Here is a 16,540-nt window from a genome sequence, read left to right as displayed (position 1 = left end):
CGGGGATTTTCCTGTATTATGAATTCTGATGAACACCTCAGAAGACCTGCCGACATGAATGACCGATTAACCAGGTTTGTTCATGTCCGACTCGTTTCAACTGGTCTCTTGCGCTGCAGTGTCAGCAGGCTAGGCCAGTAAGTAGGGCAAGTGGGGCCGGAGCTAATGACTTGTCCTTAGTAGAGCACGTTGTGAAGCAATTCACGACTCGGTGGTCATTCTCTTGTTGAGGTTGCTACAGAGCAAATCGCCATGGCTAACGTCGTTGGTCTAAGTGCAATTTAAATATTATCTCCTCGAACGAAAAGTGGGACATTCGTGCGTTCCAGTACATATACCCAGTTGAGCACTCGGGGTCTATGAGTTACCGAACTACTATCGCCGTCTTCAGGTGGTTGTGATTTGGCTCCTTCCACTTCACGCTTCTTCACGAGGGTCCATAGTACGCGAGGGTCCGGGAACAGGTGATCTTCTAGGAGTGTATTTGACGACGCGTTAAGAAAGGGGAATCGGTCGTTTGAGTAAGAAAGTGCGATCCAGCGTGCTCCAGGTCTTGCTACAAGTGCAAGATTAACGGCCATGATATAAAGGGGATGTATAGGTTCGGACGACTGCCTCAGCTCCATATCTATAGGAGTGTACGAGCGGATGGCAATGGGATACGGCAGCGGAATATGAACGTCTTCTGAGCAAGAAATTGCATCTGAGGTAGACTTTTCTATTATGACTGCGTACGCGCGAGGTTTACATGCAGCGAGAAGGGAGGTATGGTTGAGGACGTCAACTGTGTCCCAGCGCATGCATGCAGGTGCATTCGCGCTACTCCTACCATTACCATTGCACCTAGCAGGGTACAACTCGTGCTCGCGCTGCTTGCCGAGATGAATGGCGACCTCAGAATAATCCAGATTATGTATTTGGTTCGGATCCTTGACATGCGCGCGGATATGATAAGACAGCAACGACGTCCCGCAGCCAATGTGTAACAGTTCCGGCTTGAGCTCGCCAGTGGCTCGCAACACATTGGTGATATACAAATCAAGAGCGTCGGGCGCCTCGAGCCATTCGAAAGGGTCGATATTAGAAGTGAAGCGGCTGTTCCAGTATTCCTGCGATCCGAACGATGGTACCTTTGGAGCCATTGGGACCTGTTTTTTTTTTTGCAATTTTGCAATTTTGACTTTTTCTGCTGTTAATCAAGTCGCTCCCTTGAACTCAATATTAGTGTGGAGAGTGCGGGCTTGGAGAGGGGGATGCGAGGTTTTGCGCTTTGGATGCGCCGGCCCGATCTTTCTCCGAGGCTCGACGAAGATCTTCGTCTCGTTCGACTTGCGGACTCCCGCAATCCGGGCTGCACCACCAGGTTCAACCGTCACCACCATGGCATCCCTCTACTCAATACCGCGCTTCCTGCTTCCTAGAGGACCTCTCCTATTACGACCACAATCTCGCGCATTGGCCCCACTCGCGCCCATTACATCTCTACGACATGCGTCCACGCCCGCACGAGGCCTCTCAGAGGAGTTCCGCCGACGTCAAGCAGCTCAGCAAAACAAGACGGCGCCCGTAATACCACAGCCCGACAAATACCGTCCGCCGTCGCATAGCAAGAGAACTCCGAATAGAAACCTAGAGAACAGGGTTTATGGACCGCCAGTCTCAGAAGAGGACAAGAAGAGAATGGCGACCAAGAAATACCCAAATATGATGAGTCCGGAAGGGACTTTTTCGCATTGGTTCTTGAACAATAGGGCGATACACCTGTGGATCACCATGGTATGTTGCCGTCGCATCGTTTACCCAGTCCAACGCATTGCTGACTAATGTATGTAATAGGGCATCCTCGTATCTCTCGCCGTCGCAGCGTGGTACATGGACTTCATATCCAAAACCATCTACAACTCGCTCCTTCCCACGCGCAAAGACTTTCTGCACCACCCCATCGAGTCGACCGGGCGTTTTGTTAACGTCTACAAGATGCACATGGAGCACACATCTCAGCAGTACTCGGAGCAAAGACTGAAAAAGGCAGAAGATATCGAGAAGAGGAAGCAGTATAGACTGGAGAGGCTGCGAGCGGCAGAGGAGAAGGGTGAGGAATATGTTGAAGATCCCAGATATTACGTGGGCGAGGATGGTGTGAGGAGACGCAGGGTTAAGAGATGGTTCGGCATCTGGGAGTAAACTAGACGATGATCGAATGATATGCTGCTCAAGTTTATATGACTGGGGGAATTGTGTACTTGTACGCACAAGCGCCGAGGCAAGAGATGGATGGGGGCCTGTACGATACTACCAGATGTTGTCAGTATTAGCGTTGCATGAAGATGTTGAGCAACGGGGAAGACCATAACACCTAGGTCACTGTACGATGCGGAAGCCGTACTGAAACAACTCCATCTGTGTATATCAACTGTATTAGTGTTGGCCATAGGAAACTTCGCGTCACTAAGCGCTTCAAAGTCATGCGTATGTCGATAAACTAGCAGATTAGTGTGAAATAGCGAATTCTTAAGCTCCGATCAGATGCTATGAATTGATCTACTATTACCCAAAGAAATCATCGATCTATATATAGAAGCAGCGTCTCAACTATAGGATCCAGGCGCCCAACTTTTCCTTCCCTCTTTCTGATCCTTGCCCTCGAAGAAGATGTCCACCTGATTTGGCTCCCCATCCTTGCCCTCTCTATAATCATACCTAATCTTCTTCCACTTTAACTTGGGATGATCCTTAATCTCATCTCCGCTCATATTCATACCCGCCTTTCCAATCCTCTCTACGACAGGACTCAACAGCATCGCCATGCTGAATAAACTATCATCTCTCACAATCGTGCGGTTAGCGAAGATGACCATAAGACAGAGCGCGAAGAACTGGATCCCGCAGATGCCGCCGAGAATGCTGAAGATGTAGGACCAGTCAACGTCGAGTTGTTGGCCTTGTGTAGGGACGACACGCTGGGATGTCATGTTGTAGCGGATGCCATGGTCGTCAAAGGCAGCGACGGCGCCGATGGTGAAGCGCATTAGCATCTCTTCGACATCCTTTTTGGAGACAACTTTGGCGGGCGACCATTTTGAGCCTTGCGAGTAGGACCGCGATTGTCGGTCTAGCCAGTCGTTCCAAGGAATTCCTGTCCAGCCAATGGCCCCTGCGGCGATTCGTGCAAACTCATTGGTTCCATAAACCGAGACATTGTCGGCGTCGGTATGAGGAGTAATGTCGTCTTTAGCGTGCGCCTTGGTAATATTGCCCAACGTGCTATTGCAGAGGAATAAGGAGGTTGTCATGACCCGGTCGTCGAAGCCATACTGTAAGACTGTGAAGTTTGTGCATCGTGGCCCACAGAAGGCATTTACTGATGCAATCCATGTAATCGCTCCGGTTGCATGTTCGGGGATGGGATATTTGCCCCAGGCCCTCCCCGGCGCTTTACCCTCGATGTATGTGCTTCCAAATTTCTTGACCTCTTTAGAGGTTTCGATGACGGTCCCATTGCCGCGCACTTCGAGCTGCTCACACGTTGTGACCGCAGATACGTTTCGTGAGCTGACAAGGTAGTTGGTGTATTGATGAGTTGGATCTCGATTGAAAAAGAGGTAATTGTAGGAACTATCTCCCTTGTACAGTGGCGTGCCGGGCATGTTAGAGAAATCCCTCTTGACTTCACCAAGTGGAAACTCAGGATAAAACATAGCCTCCATGCCAAACATCCATGCAGCTTCCAGGGACGTTTCGTTGGCCATGGAGTCGCTGTCGGGTTTGGAGTTCGTATCAATGTACCAAGTGTTCAGGTCCGCCACCGTTACATTGCCGTATGTAAGCAGTGGAACCTCGGAGTTACTCATAGGCCAGAACAAACTCAGTAAAGCAACTAAGACCTGTGAACTTATGTTGATAAAGAGCCACAGAAGGCAAGCAAGCCACATCCACTTGGTCCCATCATCTCTGACGTCCTTAAACCATCTGAATCTTCGCAAAAATGTCCGGCCGCGGAATCCAGGTGAGGAGATGATCATTAGTTTTGTGACTTTGGCAAGCGAGCTCAGGTGCAGAATAAGATCAAAGACCTCCAGACTGACGTACCGCCGTGTCAAAAAGGACCATCGAAAGGTGGCTGCGTAATGTTTGAGTGATGCCAAGATGTTGAGGCCTAGACAGAGAGAAAGCCCAATCGTCAGAGAGTTGAAAACGCGAACATCAGTCTTCGAAAGGACAACAGGTGTGCGGAAGCCTTCCCATGCTTTCAGACAGACACATATTGCCGCGCTAAAGAAGATGGATATCAGCAACTTCGATGCGCCCGTCTTGAGAAGCGTCTTTCTTGCCTCGTTGTGGTCGAAGCGTTTAACGTGATGGTGATGATGGTGGTGATGGGGTCCATCTTCTGCGTCGGAGGAAGAAGCAGGTGTGCTGAGATACGTGTACGCCCCACCTTTGGCATCCATCATCTCCGGGGAGGCTACTGGTGGAGAGTTTGAATAGGACGTGTCCACATTCTGCATCGCGATGTCGCTGCCATTATAGGTCTGCGGAGGGTCGTACGCCATCAAAGGTGCGTCTGGTGGTGGGTTATCATTTCCAAAGCTGATTGTCCGATCACGCTCCATGGTGTGTTTCAAATCTAACGGAGAGTCTTCCAGACTAATCTAAAGCACAGCCCGATCGGCTTGACCAAACAGCTTGGGCAACTGTGCACCGTTGTATTGTGAGGTACGAAGCTCCTTGGAGAATCTACTGTTGCCAGTGAGCAAGAGTAGTCAATCAGCTCCTCTCGTTCTAAGGATAAAGGGGACTCTTCTCGATGCTCGTTGCATCAACTTTCGTGGAATCAGACAAACGGACAATGGTAGTGGGAAGTCTGCCTCAAGCGGCAGAGCTGGACGACGAAGATGGTGATGAGACTGAAAAGGTTTGCGATCAAGAAAATCTAGATTATAAGCAGCACTCGCCGATGTCTTATCAATTTTCTGCTTCCCGCGTAGCGGGCGGAGGGTGCTAGCATTGGGGGCTGAAAGAGGGGGCCGCACCACAGGAAAGAGTACATGTGCCGCCCCTCAAACGAAAGCAAGTACATAAAAGTGGCACCGTATAGCAATAAACGACTTCTGGAAAATGGAGCGAAAAAACTATTAAGCAGATAAGGAGAATGTTGAAGCCATTAAGAAAACGATGCTCGGTACGAGTCCTGAGAGTCCACAACGTGGGAACCCCCTAGCCCATGTTGCGCGAGGATGATCCTTAAACCTGGTCAGCCAGGTTATCGATTATCGATCTTATTTTTGGCGATGAGGTGTTGAACGGCTTTTCATTCGCTACGAAAGATCTAGCCCTGTGCAGGTGTGCGGTGTCTAAGCCTCGGTGAGCAAGTCTCAGAAGCAATTTGGGGGCTGAAATGCGTCTCGCTCGTTCTGCAGTACGACGACTCGGAAAAGCTTGGGGTGGTCGGCTAAAGACTGAGTGTGCAGAGCCAAGTATATATCGAAATGTAATGTGCAAGGTTGAAGGCTGACACAGATGTCTGTGAAGTTGTTGGGATGGAATTATCTGGGAGCGGGGCAAGTATAGGTTGCCTGAAAGTCGCTGACAGAGCGAGCACCACAGTTGAACAACCGAGCACAACAGACAGAAATGTCAGACATACAAAACCAAGTCATCGTAGTTGTTGGACATTGTCATGCGTCGATTTGAAAATGTACGAATGAGGAATGTACGAATCGGTTGGTTGCCAGATCTGGTTAGCGCAATGAACTACGCATAGCGGAACAGACCTCGGGATGACAAATGTGACCAAAAACTGTGGAGACCATGGACAGAGGATTCATAGGGCGTGATATGTATACATCAGACGTCTTTAAAGGACAGACATATCGTTAAACCTCATCTCCTTCAATCGATTTCTCAACAATTCAGAATGTCGTCACCAGTCGTACTATATGACATCCCCAGCAAGCAAGGCACCGCATGGTCGCTGAATCCTTGGAAGAGTAGGTCCCGGAACTCAACTATGTAGAACACTAGTAACAACCATGCACAGCTCGCATGATTCTGAACTTCAAGGGCGTCGACTACAAGACTGAATGGATCGAATATCCTAACCTCGCACCGACTCTCAAGTCCTTGTTCGTGCCTCGCTTTCGTTCTCAGTAGGTGATAACTTGACTGACATGATGCAGCGGCCTACCCCCGAATGACAAGGACGCGCCAGGCTACTTCACAGACTACAGCAGCCCTGCCATCCGTTACGCCGATGGGACGTTCGGGATGGACTCGTGGCCTATTGCGCACCAGCTCGAAAAACACTACCCAAGTCCTTCTCTCTATCTCGACGATCCAGTCGTGGTGCAAATTCGGGACCACGTCTTCAAATTGATGGGTCCGCTAGTCCCACATTTGATTCCCAAGGTGCCATTGATCCTGTCCGAGACATCTGCTACGTACTTTTATGAGACCCGAGAGAAAGCATTTGGCGCGCCGCTGCAGGAGATAGAGCGGACAAAGGCGACTGAGCAGTGTTGGGAGGACGCGAAGGCACCGGCGAAGGAAGCGGGGGACCTCCTGAGGAAGAACGATGGACCCTTCTTTCTGGGAGAGACTGGTAAGCAGACACATTGAGGCCCCGAGGATCCTACGCTGATAATGAACAGTCTCGTATGCCGACTTCATCCTCGTGGGGCTATTTCAAATGGTCAGCCGAATCAACGGTGACATATTTCCAAGGTTTCTAGCACTTGACCCTGCCTTTCCAAAGCTCTATGAGGCGTCTAAACAGTGGCTGGAGAAGGATGACTAGGTCACCTTAGTTGAGCGGGCTTGTCCTGTAAAATCAGGCGTAGCCGCAATCTAAAAACATCAGCAGTACTTACATGGTTTCCATGATATTTCGCGTCTTCCACAATTCGTATAGATCTTTGCAATGCCACGCGACTCAACTAGATTCGAAGCTTACCAACAACAGCCTCGAGCCATGAGAGGGACTTCGGTTTAAACTTGTTTTCATCGCCTAAGGCCTCTGGCAGTGCACATGAACGGCTCAGCGACGTTGTCAAGAGTGTGCATATTGTCCCGGTGCATTAGGTGTTCCATATTGGCGTTGGACAGCAGCATTGTGGGGTGACGGAAAGCTCAGAAGCTACGAGTTGGCCAGCTGAGGCTTGACGCGTGTGCACGTGAGGCCATACATAGTGCCGGTCCGCCAGCTTATCTCCGTGTCATCATCACCCATCCCACACATTCAAGAGCTGCCACCGCTGGCAGTGTGAGCGAGTTAGAGTGGTAGATTGATATCCGACCATCTACGACCATCTCGTTGTCTCTGAGGTGCATTTGCCGGCATGGAGCTATTTCCGGCTAGCTGATGTCATCGGCCTCCACTTGTGGTGGGCGCGAAACGTCGCGATGACGAGCTCCCATAACGAGTAACTCACAACCATAAATCAAAATGTTCGCCGCTTCTGCTTCCCGATCACTCCATACAGCCTCTACGAACAGACTTTCGCAATTCACCCGACAAATCCAACCGCACGCGCAATCTTTCAGAATGGCGCATAATGGCACCACGTTCAAGCTCAACACGGGCGCTCAGATTCCGGCCATTGGCTTCGGCACCTGGCAGGACAAGGACGCCCAGGAACCGTGAGTCCACTGCTGTCTGCCATGGGTCGCAACAGAACTAACAAATTGGTCTAGAGCCGTCACCATCGCATTGAAGACTGGCTACCGCCACATCGACACAGCGCGCATCTACGGCACCGAACCCGCCGTCGGCAACGCCATCAAGAAATCCGGCATCCCTCGTGGGGAGCTCTTCATTACCACAAAGCTATGGAATAACTCGCATCACCCCGATGACGTCGAGAAGGCGCTCGATGCCTCGCTCAAAGACCTGGGCACCGACTATCTTGATCTCTACCTGATGCACTGGCCCTCGCCATTCGCACGCAGTGACGAAATGTTCCCCAGGGACGCCGATGGCAAGACCAAAACGGGCGACTCAGACTACGTCGATACATACAAGGCAATGGAGAAGTGCTTACAAAAGGGCAAGGCAAAGGCGATCGGTGTGTCCAACTTCAGCCAGGCAGAGCTTGAGCGCCTGATCAAGGAGACGTCAGTTGTACCGGCGGTACACCAAATGGAATTACATCCGTACCTACAGCAACACTCATTCACCGACTTCCACAAGCAAAAGGGTATCCATATCACACAGTATTCTCCATTTGGCAATCAAAATGAGATCTACGACTCTGGAAAGGGCATGGGCAAGTTGATGGATGACCCGGTTCTTGTAGAGATTGGTAAGAAGCATGGCAAGACTGGTGCGCAGGTTGCGCTAGCTTGGGGTATCGCGAAGGGTACGTAACTCCGTGTACGAACTATGCATGAGACATTCACTGACCACTACACTTTAGGTCACTCAGTCATTCCGAAGTCGAAGACGGAATCGCGCATTCAGTCGAATATCGAGGGCGACTTCAAGCTTCCACAGGACGATGTTGCGAAGATCGATGGCATCGATAAGAAGCTGCGCTTCAATGATCCCTCGGGCTCATTTGGGTGGAACTTCTACAAAGACCTTGATGGCAAGAAGAACTAAGCAGGCCTTGAATGAATATTGGAGCGAGCAGCACCTTACGATAATTACATGCGACATCGCCCAAGATTAGTGGGCAGCTCGCCAAGCGAATCGAGATGTAATAAGACTTGAAAGCGTATAAATTTCCCATAGACTAAGAAAAGATGCTGTCATTGAACGGTTTTGCGCACATGATTCGAGTCGTCCACAATTTACGGCCAGTCTTCTGGCAATCCTTGGCCCAACCACATATCCCTATGACCTGCTTACCTAGATGTGCATGTTCTCATGTATGTTCGCATGATTCAAGTCCTCGACCACAAGCTCCATATCTGTACCTTTTCTCCAACCTTTCCGCTCTTCTTCCTCGACTTCTACCATGGACATCTCGTCAAAGCCGATAATATCAATTAGGAAGGGGAAATCTACTTTGTGTATCACCTGGAAACGTCCCTGACCTTTTTCCACGCCATGCCATCTCTGTCGCAGTTTGCGGTGCAAGTGAAACGGTGTTGGAGTTTCGCTAGTATAGTGCCAATCCTCCCTTTCATACTTTGGGTGAAGCCTTGGTAGATAGATGGAGATTTTGAGATTTGGAGAGCCGGATAATTGGGTGATGAGAGGCTGGAGAGTAGCTCGCTCGTTTACAAGCGACCAGGAGCACGGATCGTCGTGGTCTAGCCATATCCAAAGTCTTGAGAGGCGATTGAATTGGCGAATAATGGAGCCGAGTCGTGACCAGGTTTGCGTCGCGCTGGCTAGTTCTGGTTCCATGGTAGTATCATCGTCTGGGCGTTCTAGGGACTGGTAGAACTTTATTGGGGGCCTGAGAGTGATGCTCAGTTGCGTGAGTCTTAGTTGCATGCTACATAGCAATAGTGGTCTTTCATGCAAAAAGTTGGCGGTTTCCAAGTCCGTGATATGAAACACAGCGGTGCGAGCCAAGAGGTCAACAACTTCAAGATACCTAGCTGTGTGAGCAAAGTTTACATGTTGAAAAATAGGAAAAGAGTTTTTAGCATCAGCTACGCCCCAAGACTACCTTCTAAGATATTGCCAGTCTGTAGAGGTGTGCTTTAAATGTAGATAGGAAAGAGCCAACTTACATGTCCCTGCAAACAAGAAGAAGCGCCAAATCCAGTTTGCCTTCAGAATGTTGATCTAATGTATTCTCCTCACATATCCAATGTGGTCCCCATGTTGACCGTAAACGAGGTGCCCATACGGGGTCATGATCACCGTGCAAGGGAACCTTAGGTTGGCGTTCATATCCATCAAGCATATTCGATGATGGCAACATAGCACCCTTGCTATCATCCTCCTCTTTGATTCGACCTACAACGCACGTAGACAAATGCAGCTTGTCGCCTTGAACGCATGCGTGTATATGATCTGGCACTAGGTAGGAGTAAATCTCATGACGGAGTTCCGCAGGCGCACGTAACAGGGCGCTGTTTTTCTGGGGCTTTGCTGAAGAATGGGATTGCATGATAGCTGCTTCAGATGGGAGAATTCAATATGAGAAAGTGGTGTTTAAAGGTGCGGGGCGTTAGCAAGGTTATGTAGTGCTAGCAACTGTGCCGCAGCAGCTCGGCCCCACGCGACGTCGGCGTTTGCACTTGAACGCGAAGCGTATCACAAAGGCCGGCGTGAGTCATTCAGAAGTCTCATTGGATAGGCAGATGATAAGCACTATCTCACTGTCCTTAGAAACGGAAAACTTCATCATAATTCCACATCTAGCGTAAAGACATTCTGCACTTAAAATAAACGATTCCTTCTCACAGTGCGACTACTCCCCACAAGTTCTAACCTAGGCGAATGCCCAGATATAACAACCTCTTTCTTTCTTATAGTCTGAATGACGCGTAGTCTCAGGTCAGTCAATGGTGTGGATGTAACCCTTGTCATCTACCCAGTAGCCCATCTTCCATAGCTTCAGGACCTGACCTAGCAGTGAAATGGTATCTAGACTTTGTTGTTAGTTTCTCGTTGTAATCTTTTGTAACAATTACCACATACCAGAATTGCCTGGATCTTTCTGAGCCTGGATACAATGCCAGCCGTAACAATTCGCTTTATTTGGTAGGTCATTTAGATAGCCACCCTGAACGGTATGGGTCAACTGCAGAGGTCAATGAATATGAACATCGTTTCATCGCTAACGGCGGGGCGTGAAACTCTGGGGGAACTCACCTCATGCAGAAGAACACCTCCAAAGGTCGATAACGCATCTACCGGAGTTCTTCGGCCACTGGTACCTCCTGAGACCCACGTGTTGATAAACTCCTCCCCCATGGCGGTCTCAACCAGATTTACGTCTAGGTTTGGCCAATTGCCTCGTTCTCGTTCATCCAAGTGCCATGTGCTAAGGTCAATCTGGCACGCAAGGTGTCGTATTGGTGTCGAGTATTGTGGATCTTTCCTAGAAATTGTCGTAAGGTAAGCCTCATCCTGGGCCCATTTCAGCTTATCGAAAAGGTCAGAGTCAGTGGTGGCAGCTTTTCCGGGAAGATTTGCATTTGGGTTCTCCAAGTCGTAGGGCTCCTCATAGTACCGCTTAAAGACTTCCACGTCTTTGTTGTAAAATAGCTTGTCTTCCATTGCTGTGTTTACATAGTGCTTGGAATTGCGCGGATGGGTTTTAAAGCGCTCCATATTGCAGTAAAATTCCTAGTTAACCATGTAAGCAAGACTTATGAACCGATGATATCGTAATGCATGAACACATACTACGTCAGCATTCGTTCTTTGTGATCGCCACTGTTCGTCGTTGGCCATGAGTGTCGAAGGGGTTTTTTTTTTGGAAAACTTTGACACGCTCAAACGTCTCTGTGAGGTAATTTGGTATTGGCATTGAGGTTTTTATGAAGGGTTTCCAATGCTTGCGCTTCACACATAACAGATGTTTTACCTTTGCCCCGCCTGAATTTGTCGGTATCATCACCCAGTACAATTTTGATCATCTCTTGGACTTTGGGGTTGGTGGACTCCCTATCCATAACCTCGAATGCGTTCTCGGCCATTTCTATTGCCTCATGCATTGCAGTTTCGATACGACGTGTCACATCAATGATGTTTCCGCCCTGCAGCCTTACTGCAGCTACAATTTAGTTAGGTCAGCGTCTATTACGGTGCAGCGAACTGGCTTGGAGAGATTTCTTACTGCAGCTTTGATCGAAAGTGTAAGTTGCAGCTAGAGCGTATTTCCCTAGCGTGAAGAGGATGTACAAACTTAGCTTCATGATGAGAATTAAGGAGAATATTTCGCAGCGAGAAATGTGATGTTGCAGAATAGGTCAACGTATGTGATTTATTCGCAAGCTATAGTTCTCTTATAACAAGGACTTCACGCAATATATAACATGCTGAAGCTGCGATCAGAGGCATTGTATGCTGACCTGTAGCTGAGATGCGGCAAAGCATTAGGCTCTGCCATAAGTCTGCCTTGAAACACAAGTCGGTTATTACGTGTTCAAAAACATCAAGCAAGTCGTACGCTTCAGTAGCGGAGTTGTGGCACATACAGACTGAACTGGAAGCAATACCGGGCTATAAATGGTGGCCAATGATAAGCTCTAGCTGACTCGAACGAGGAGCGGCGTTATAGGTGTTGGTCTAACTTGGCTGGATGAATATGAGGTAGTCTCGTATGGAATTTTTTAGGTGGCGCTTTTCCGATATTAATTTGATCAGAGCCGTCAGGACTAGATGTTAGTCTCCCTTTTGTAGTTAATCGCCTGGGATACTTTAAGAGCGGAGGTTGTTGTGATTATGTTACCATCGCGACTTACCAGCATTACCTGCACCCTTCTCATTTTGTATGCAATTCCAGTCGTAACAAGTTCCTTATGATCGATCATCTAGATAACCACCCAGGACTGTATGGCAGGTGCAGCACGTGTGATTGGATAATATAAAGTGATAGCTTTGCAGCACGCATGCAAACATCTCGAGATAAGAAGTCATGCACGTACACCTGTAAACGGAATTGCCAACCAACAGGACGGCTGTGGCGAAAGGCGCTGGCGAAAAAGAGGATCCACCAGGGCTTCCATATGTGAGGAAATTGCGTATGCTTGCCGTTCAACTTGCAATCGATGACCTCCCTGCAGATGGCGCACTCGCTCACGCGCTGCGTTAGAAACTAGCGGGGTTTGTGAACATCTTTTCCATACTCGGGCTCCACGTTCAGGATAGTGTTCGTAATCTGGGCCACATCGACTTCGGATAGAGACAGCACCGCGACTAGGAGCCAAGTCCGTGCTCGCGGGTGAGTATTACAGTTGTGGAGAAGCTGCAAAGAGGCGCCTTGGTAGCGATGATTGCTAAGATGTTGCAGTGCTCGGCTCGTTGCAGCAATTTGGGAGCCCAGCTGCGAAAGGGCGACATCAGGCCAGCCATGACGACTTTGGTTGCTCGAATCTATACTCGCAACAGCTGCGTCCCGGTCGAGGAGTTCGACGCTGGCCTCCAGTTCAGTCCGTCGTATCGCAATGGCGTACCGGCTCTACAGGTCCTCCCGTCCCGTTGCTGATGTGCCGGCCCGCATGACGCGCAGAAGCGCACACGTCGACTCGCTTGGACGTGACGCGCCCAGGTATCTAGCGTACGATGCCTTATATGGGATTGTTGGGTGGGTGTTTTGTTCATGGATGACACCTGCGCGACTTGGCGACACTGCGGCCTCGACCTCGAAATGGCCATAAGAAGGGTACCACTCAGCATGCCCCACCACGGGCGGGAACCTCGCCGCTGCCGCCCGTCTTTACTCTGGACGCCCTCTATTCGCTCTGCTTCTTTTACTTAGTAGTACGGATAGCGACGAAAGTTACATGCGTTGCCTCCAGGGCTTGTTGCTATAGCAAGCGCTAAAGTGCCGTAGCATCCCGAACAGGCTTAGCTCACCCGCAAGTCCCTGCCACCTGCTACTGCTAGTAGCTCTGGGCTCTGGAGATAGCTCGTAGGTAAGAGGATACCATTCACGACAACTCGATCATCGGTATATTGTACATCTGACGCGTGCCCTGTGTGGTTCGACCACTGCATGTCCACCAGCCAATCTAAATCGATGGAGGAAGCTTCATGTTGACCATTCGACCGTACCAGATTACTCAGCTGACAAGCTTCAACACGATGAGATCGTCTTCTGCCGGCACACTGTCCTCGGCACAGTATGCTTGTGAGATTTGTAGGCAAGTTTCCAGCTAATGTGTCCCGCCGAGTACGAATGGGCTGCAGTAGCAGGCGTGCGCGGGGAACTAGTCAACGAAAGAGAATCAGCGTTTTCTTCACTGCTATCAACTATCTTGGGCCCTGATTGATCTAGAGAAAGGCAATCTTTTTGTGTACATCTTCTGTAATGCAGTCCATTCGCACTCGAGAGGATGATATAACCCTGACGCATTGCTAACCGCCCAACGATTAGAGAGCGCAAAGTTCGATGCGACAGAGCCCTTCCAAAATGCAGGTTAGTCTTCCAAAACAGCACCGCATCACTACAAGTCTCCCAATCATGTCAAATTTGGGGATAGGAAGCTAACTTTGTTGCGTAACTCGCTGTCAAGACGGTGCGATCGTCTCAATCAACCGTGTGGTTACAATCACGCCCATCAACATCGCACACGCGACGATCAGCTGAAGCAACTTCAGGAGCGGCTGGCCAGGACGGAGGCCCAGCTTGCCCTTACCACGCCGAGACCGCCACCGCTGGTCCGCCCACAGTCGCGGTCAGAAGTCACGGAGCTGGCCACTTCGTCAAAGTGGTTCGGAACGCCGGATTTCTTTACGCCAAACATACCAGCAACCACCACGCCCCATTCCCAGCTAGCCTCTGTCTTGGGAAATACGGCCACAAACACTCCGATGGACCTGGACAATACCAGGCGGATGAGTTCAGCCATTGATATGCCGACGAATGGCTCATCGCTCCTGGATACTGATCTATTTACTTCTTTTACCGAGGGGGCGGACTCCAACATGACGTTTGCCTGGACAAATCAGCCGCTGATGGCGCTCGAACCATTGGACAATATGCTTCTCAATCGACCTCAGTCAGTGCCTCGGAGCGGGACAGAAGAAGACCTATCTCCAGCAGATCTGAGTTTGCTGCACAACCACTACTTCGAATCCGTCTACTTTTCCTTCCCGTTTCTAAACAGGGATAGGTTCATGGCAGATTCAACGAGCGGTGGCAGCCCTGCAGTGAGCGCCCTGATTTATGCTGTTGCCCTTGCTGGTTGCGCTCACTCCCCTAAAGATTCCAATCGACAGTCGACGTGCTACAACTTAGCGCGTAACTACGCTGAGAGGTGTGAACGAGAAAATTATCTGAACCACCTGAACTTCCTGCAGGCTTTGTTATTCATAGGCCGCTTTGAGGCTATGAGCCGGAAGCTGGAGCGAAGCTGGCTAACGCTGGGACGTGCCGCCATGCTTTGCAAGCTTCTGAGTTTGCACCGGATGGATGAAGCCGGATATGGTCAAGGAATGCAGAACGGAGAAACCCAGGGTGGCTCTCCATTAAGTTTGCCGCATACAGAGGATCCGGTGCTGTTGGAGGAACGACGACGGACATTCTGGGGCTTATACATATTGCAAAGCTACGTGAAAACGCGTACCGGCTGGCAATGTCAGTTAGGAGACATCAAGGTGCGAATTGCGTTACTACATCATTCCACGGTGTGTAGGAACTGACATCGTGTCCAGAACTTCCGAATCAACTTGCCATCGCCAGGGCTGTTGAGGTCCGATCTACAACCGCTCAAGATGCCATCTCTGCTAGATGTGAGTACCGAACCCGGTCCCGAGATCACGTCCTACGCAGGCTGCGTTTTGATGGTTGAGCTGGCCTTGCGCTGCTTCGACCACGGACAACAACGCGACACGCCAGGTTTCTGGGACGACTACTGCGCCCTAGTCAAGAAGACCGACAACCTCTTCATCATTCTTAAGCGTCATCTCAACGCCACGTCTATCCGTGAAGATCCAGTAGCCTTCAGCCTCTACCTGAACCTGCGCGCTACCGAGATCTTCTCACACGATTCGGCTATCACGAAGAGCGAAGAGCAAGGACTACCGCCATTGATGATAGTCGAAAGCCAACGCCGCGCTACCGCTGCTGCGTTCCAGATATCTAGCGCTGTAGGCCTCAATTTGCCGTCGCCGTGGAAGGCGGACAGCGACATCATCATGCTTCAGGCTACCTTCATTGCCTGGCCTTTGACCATGGCGCTGAAAGCATTGTATCGCGAACTCGTACATGGAGGAGTCCGCGAGACTGTGAATGGTGTCGTGGCCTCGTCGAGATTACTTTTCGCGGCTCTAGACCATATTGAGGAATCGGACGGACACTGGCACCAATGCGTGACTCATGTTGGAGCTAAGTTGCAGGAATGGGATGAGAAGAATAGCTTTGACTCTTTGGCTCTATGACATCCCTTTTCTTTTCTCTTTTTTCATCGAGGGAGGCACTTGCATCTTCTTGGACATTGTGCTACAATCGTGTTTGGCCGAATGTAGCAAGCTTATAGGATGAGACTTTCCCTGGCTCAAGATGACTTTATACACTTAATCCTATCAAATAAACATACGAATAAACAAGCAGGCTGTTTGCTAATTTTACATCTTGGGCCCCCTGATTGTGATAGAAAACCATAAAATCTCTACTTTAGATGCAAGGGATAGGATCAGTAGATCGAGCTAAATACTATACAAGAGAATACTAAGCTACGAAACATGGTATGTTATGGCTAAATTTCTATATTACCTATGTAGTCTGGAACATCTCCCCACTCTTAGATAAGGAGTAGGCGCGTTGAAATCCTCTTAGGTGGTGAGCGCTAATAAGAAGCCTAACTATATTAGGTTAGATATGACGTAGCTGTACGTGGGGGTGTAATAGAAGGGTAGCCTGGCGTAAGACTGTAACATTAGACATCTTGACTATGTTAAGCACCAGCA

The 16,540-nt window shown here is 49.7% G+C and overlaps 8 protein-coding genes across 8 annotated transcripts; 4 read left to right on the top strand and 4 right to left on the bottom strand.

Moving 5' to 3' along the window:
• Window positions 1–281: 281 nt before the first annotated feature.
• On the bottom strand, window positions 282–1,142 carry K460DRAFT_294522 (uncharacterized protein; the record flags this gene model as incomplete). The annotated part of the gene is made up of 1 exon (XM_040929497.1): window positions 282–1,142. The coding sequence occupies one exon, from the start codon at window positions 1,140–1,142 to the stop codon at window positions 282–284; it is 861 nt and encodes a 286-aa protein (XP_040783765.1).
• A 238-nt stretch (window positions 1,143–1,380) lies between these two features.
• On the top strand, window positions 1,381–2,184 carry K460DRAFT_294919 (uncharacterized protein; the record flags this gene model as incomplete). The annotated part of the gene is made up of 2 exons (XM_040929521.1): window positions 1,381–1,776; window positions 1,837–2,184. 2 exons carry the CDS (start codon window positions 1,381–1,383, stop codon window positions 2,182–2,184), a joined length of 744 nt encoding a protein of 247 aa, XP_040783764.1.
• Window positions 2,185–2,588: 404 nt separating this feature from the next.
• Window positions 2,589–4,553, bottom strand: K460DRAFT_380912 (uncharacterized protein; the record flags this gene model as incomplete). Its single annotated transcript, XM_040935306.1, has 1 exon — window positions 2,589–4,553. One exon carries the CDS (start codon window positions 4,551–4,553, stop codon window positions 2,589–2,591), a length of 1,965 nt encoding a protein of 654 aa, XP_040783763.1.
• Window positions 4,554–5,853: 1,300 nt separating this feature from the next.
• K460DRAFT_322182 (uncharacterized protein) lies at window positions 5,854–6,944 on the top strand. The gene is made up of 4 exons (XM_040930507.1): window positions 5,854–5,990; window positions 6,041–6,125; window positions 6,180–6,601; window positions 6,651–6,944. Exons 1-4 carry the CDS (start codon window positions 5,918–5,920, stop codon window positions 6,794–6,796), a joined length of 726 nt encoding a protein of 241 aa, XP_040783762.1. The 5' UTR covers window positions 5,854–5,917; the 3' UTR covers window positions 6,797–6,944.
• Window positions 6,945–7,543: 599 nt separating this feature from the next.
• Window positions 7,544–8,599, top strand: K460DRAFT_295165 (Aldo/keto reductase; the record flags this gene model as incomplete). Its single annotated transcript, XM_040929539.1, has 3 exons — window positions 7,544–7,638; window positions 7,693–8,357; window positions 8,415–8,599. 3 exons carry the CDS (start codon window positions 7,544–7,546, stop codon window positions 8,597–8,599), a joined length of 945 nt encoding a protein of 314 aa, XP_040783761.1.
• Window positions 8,600–8,848: 249 nt separating this feature from the next.
• Window positions 8,849–10,067, bottom strand: K460DRAFT_410587 (uncharacterized protein; the record flags this gene model as incomplete). Its single annotated transcript, XM_040937390.1, has 2 exons — window positions 8,849–9,545; window positions 9,685–10,067. 2 exons carry the CDS (start codon window positions 10,065–10,067, stop codon window positions 8,849–8,851), a joined length of 1,080 nt encoding a protein of 359 aa, XP_040783760.1.
• A 390-nt stretch (window positions 10,068–10,457) lies between these two features.
• K460DRAFT_359716 (uncharacterized protein) lies at window positions 10,458–11,823 on the bottom strand (the record flags this gene model as incomplete). The annotated part of the gene is made up of 5 exons (XM_040932212.1): window positions 10,458–10,546; window positions 10,601–10,625; window positions 10,775–11,184; window positions 11,493–11,681; window positions 11,745–11,823. The coding sequence occupies 5 exons, from the start codon at window positions 11,821–11,823 to the stop codon at window positions 10,458–10,460; spliced, it is 792 nt and encodes a 263-aa protein (XP_040783759.1).
• Window positions 11,824–13,555: 1,732 nt separating this feature from the next.
• Window positions 13,556–16,186, top strand: K460DRAFT_371209 (uncharacterized protein). The gene is made up of 4 exons (XM_040934307.1): window positions 13,556–13,773; window positions 14,007–14,048; window positions 14,146–15,229; window positions 15,287–16,186. The coding sequence occupies exons 1-4, from the start codon at window positions 13,715–13,717 to the stop codon at window positions 16,010–16,012; spliced, it is 1,911 nt and encodes a 636-aa protein (XP_040783758.1). The 5' UTR covers window positions 13,556–13,714; the 3' UTR covers window positions 16,013–16,186.
• The last annotated feature ends 354 nt before the right edge of the window (window positions 16,187–16,540 follow it).

The sequence above is a fragment of the Cucurbitaria berberidis genome (assembly GCF_010015615.1).
Source record: "Cucurbitaria berberidis CBS 394.84 unplaced genomic scaffold K460scaffold_6, whole genome shotgun sequence".
Taxonomy (NCBI): Eukaryota; Fungi; Ascomycota; class Dothideomycetes; order Pleosporales; family Cucurbitariaceae; genus Cucurbitaria; species Cucurbitaria berberidis.
Note: the sequence above shows the minus strand (reverse complement) of the source record. Positions and strands in the feature narration are given on the sequence as shown.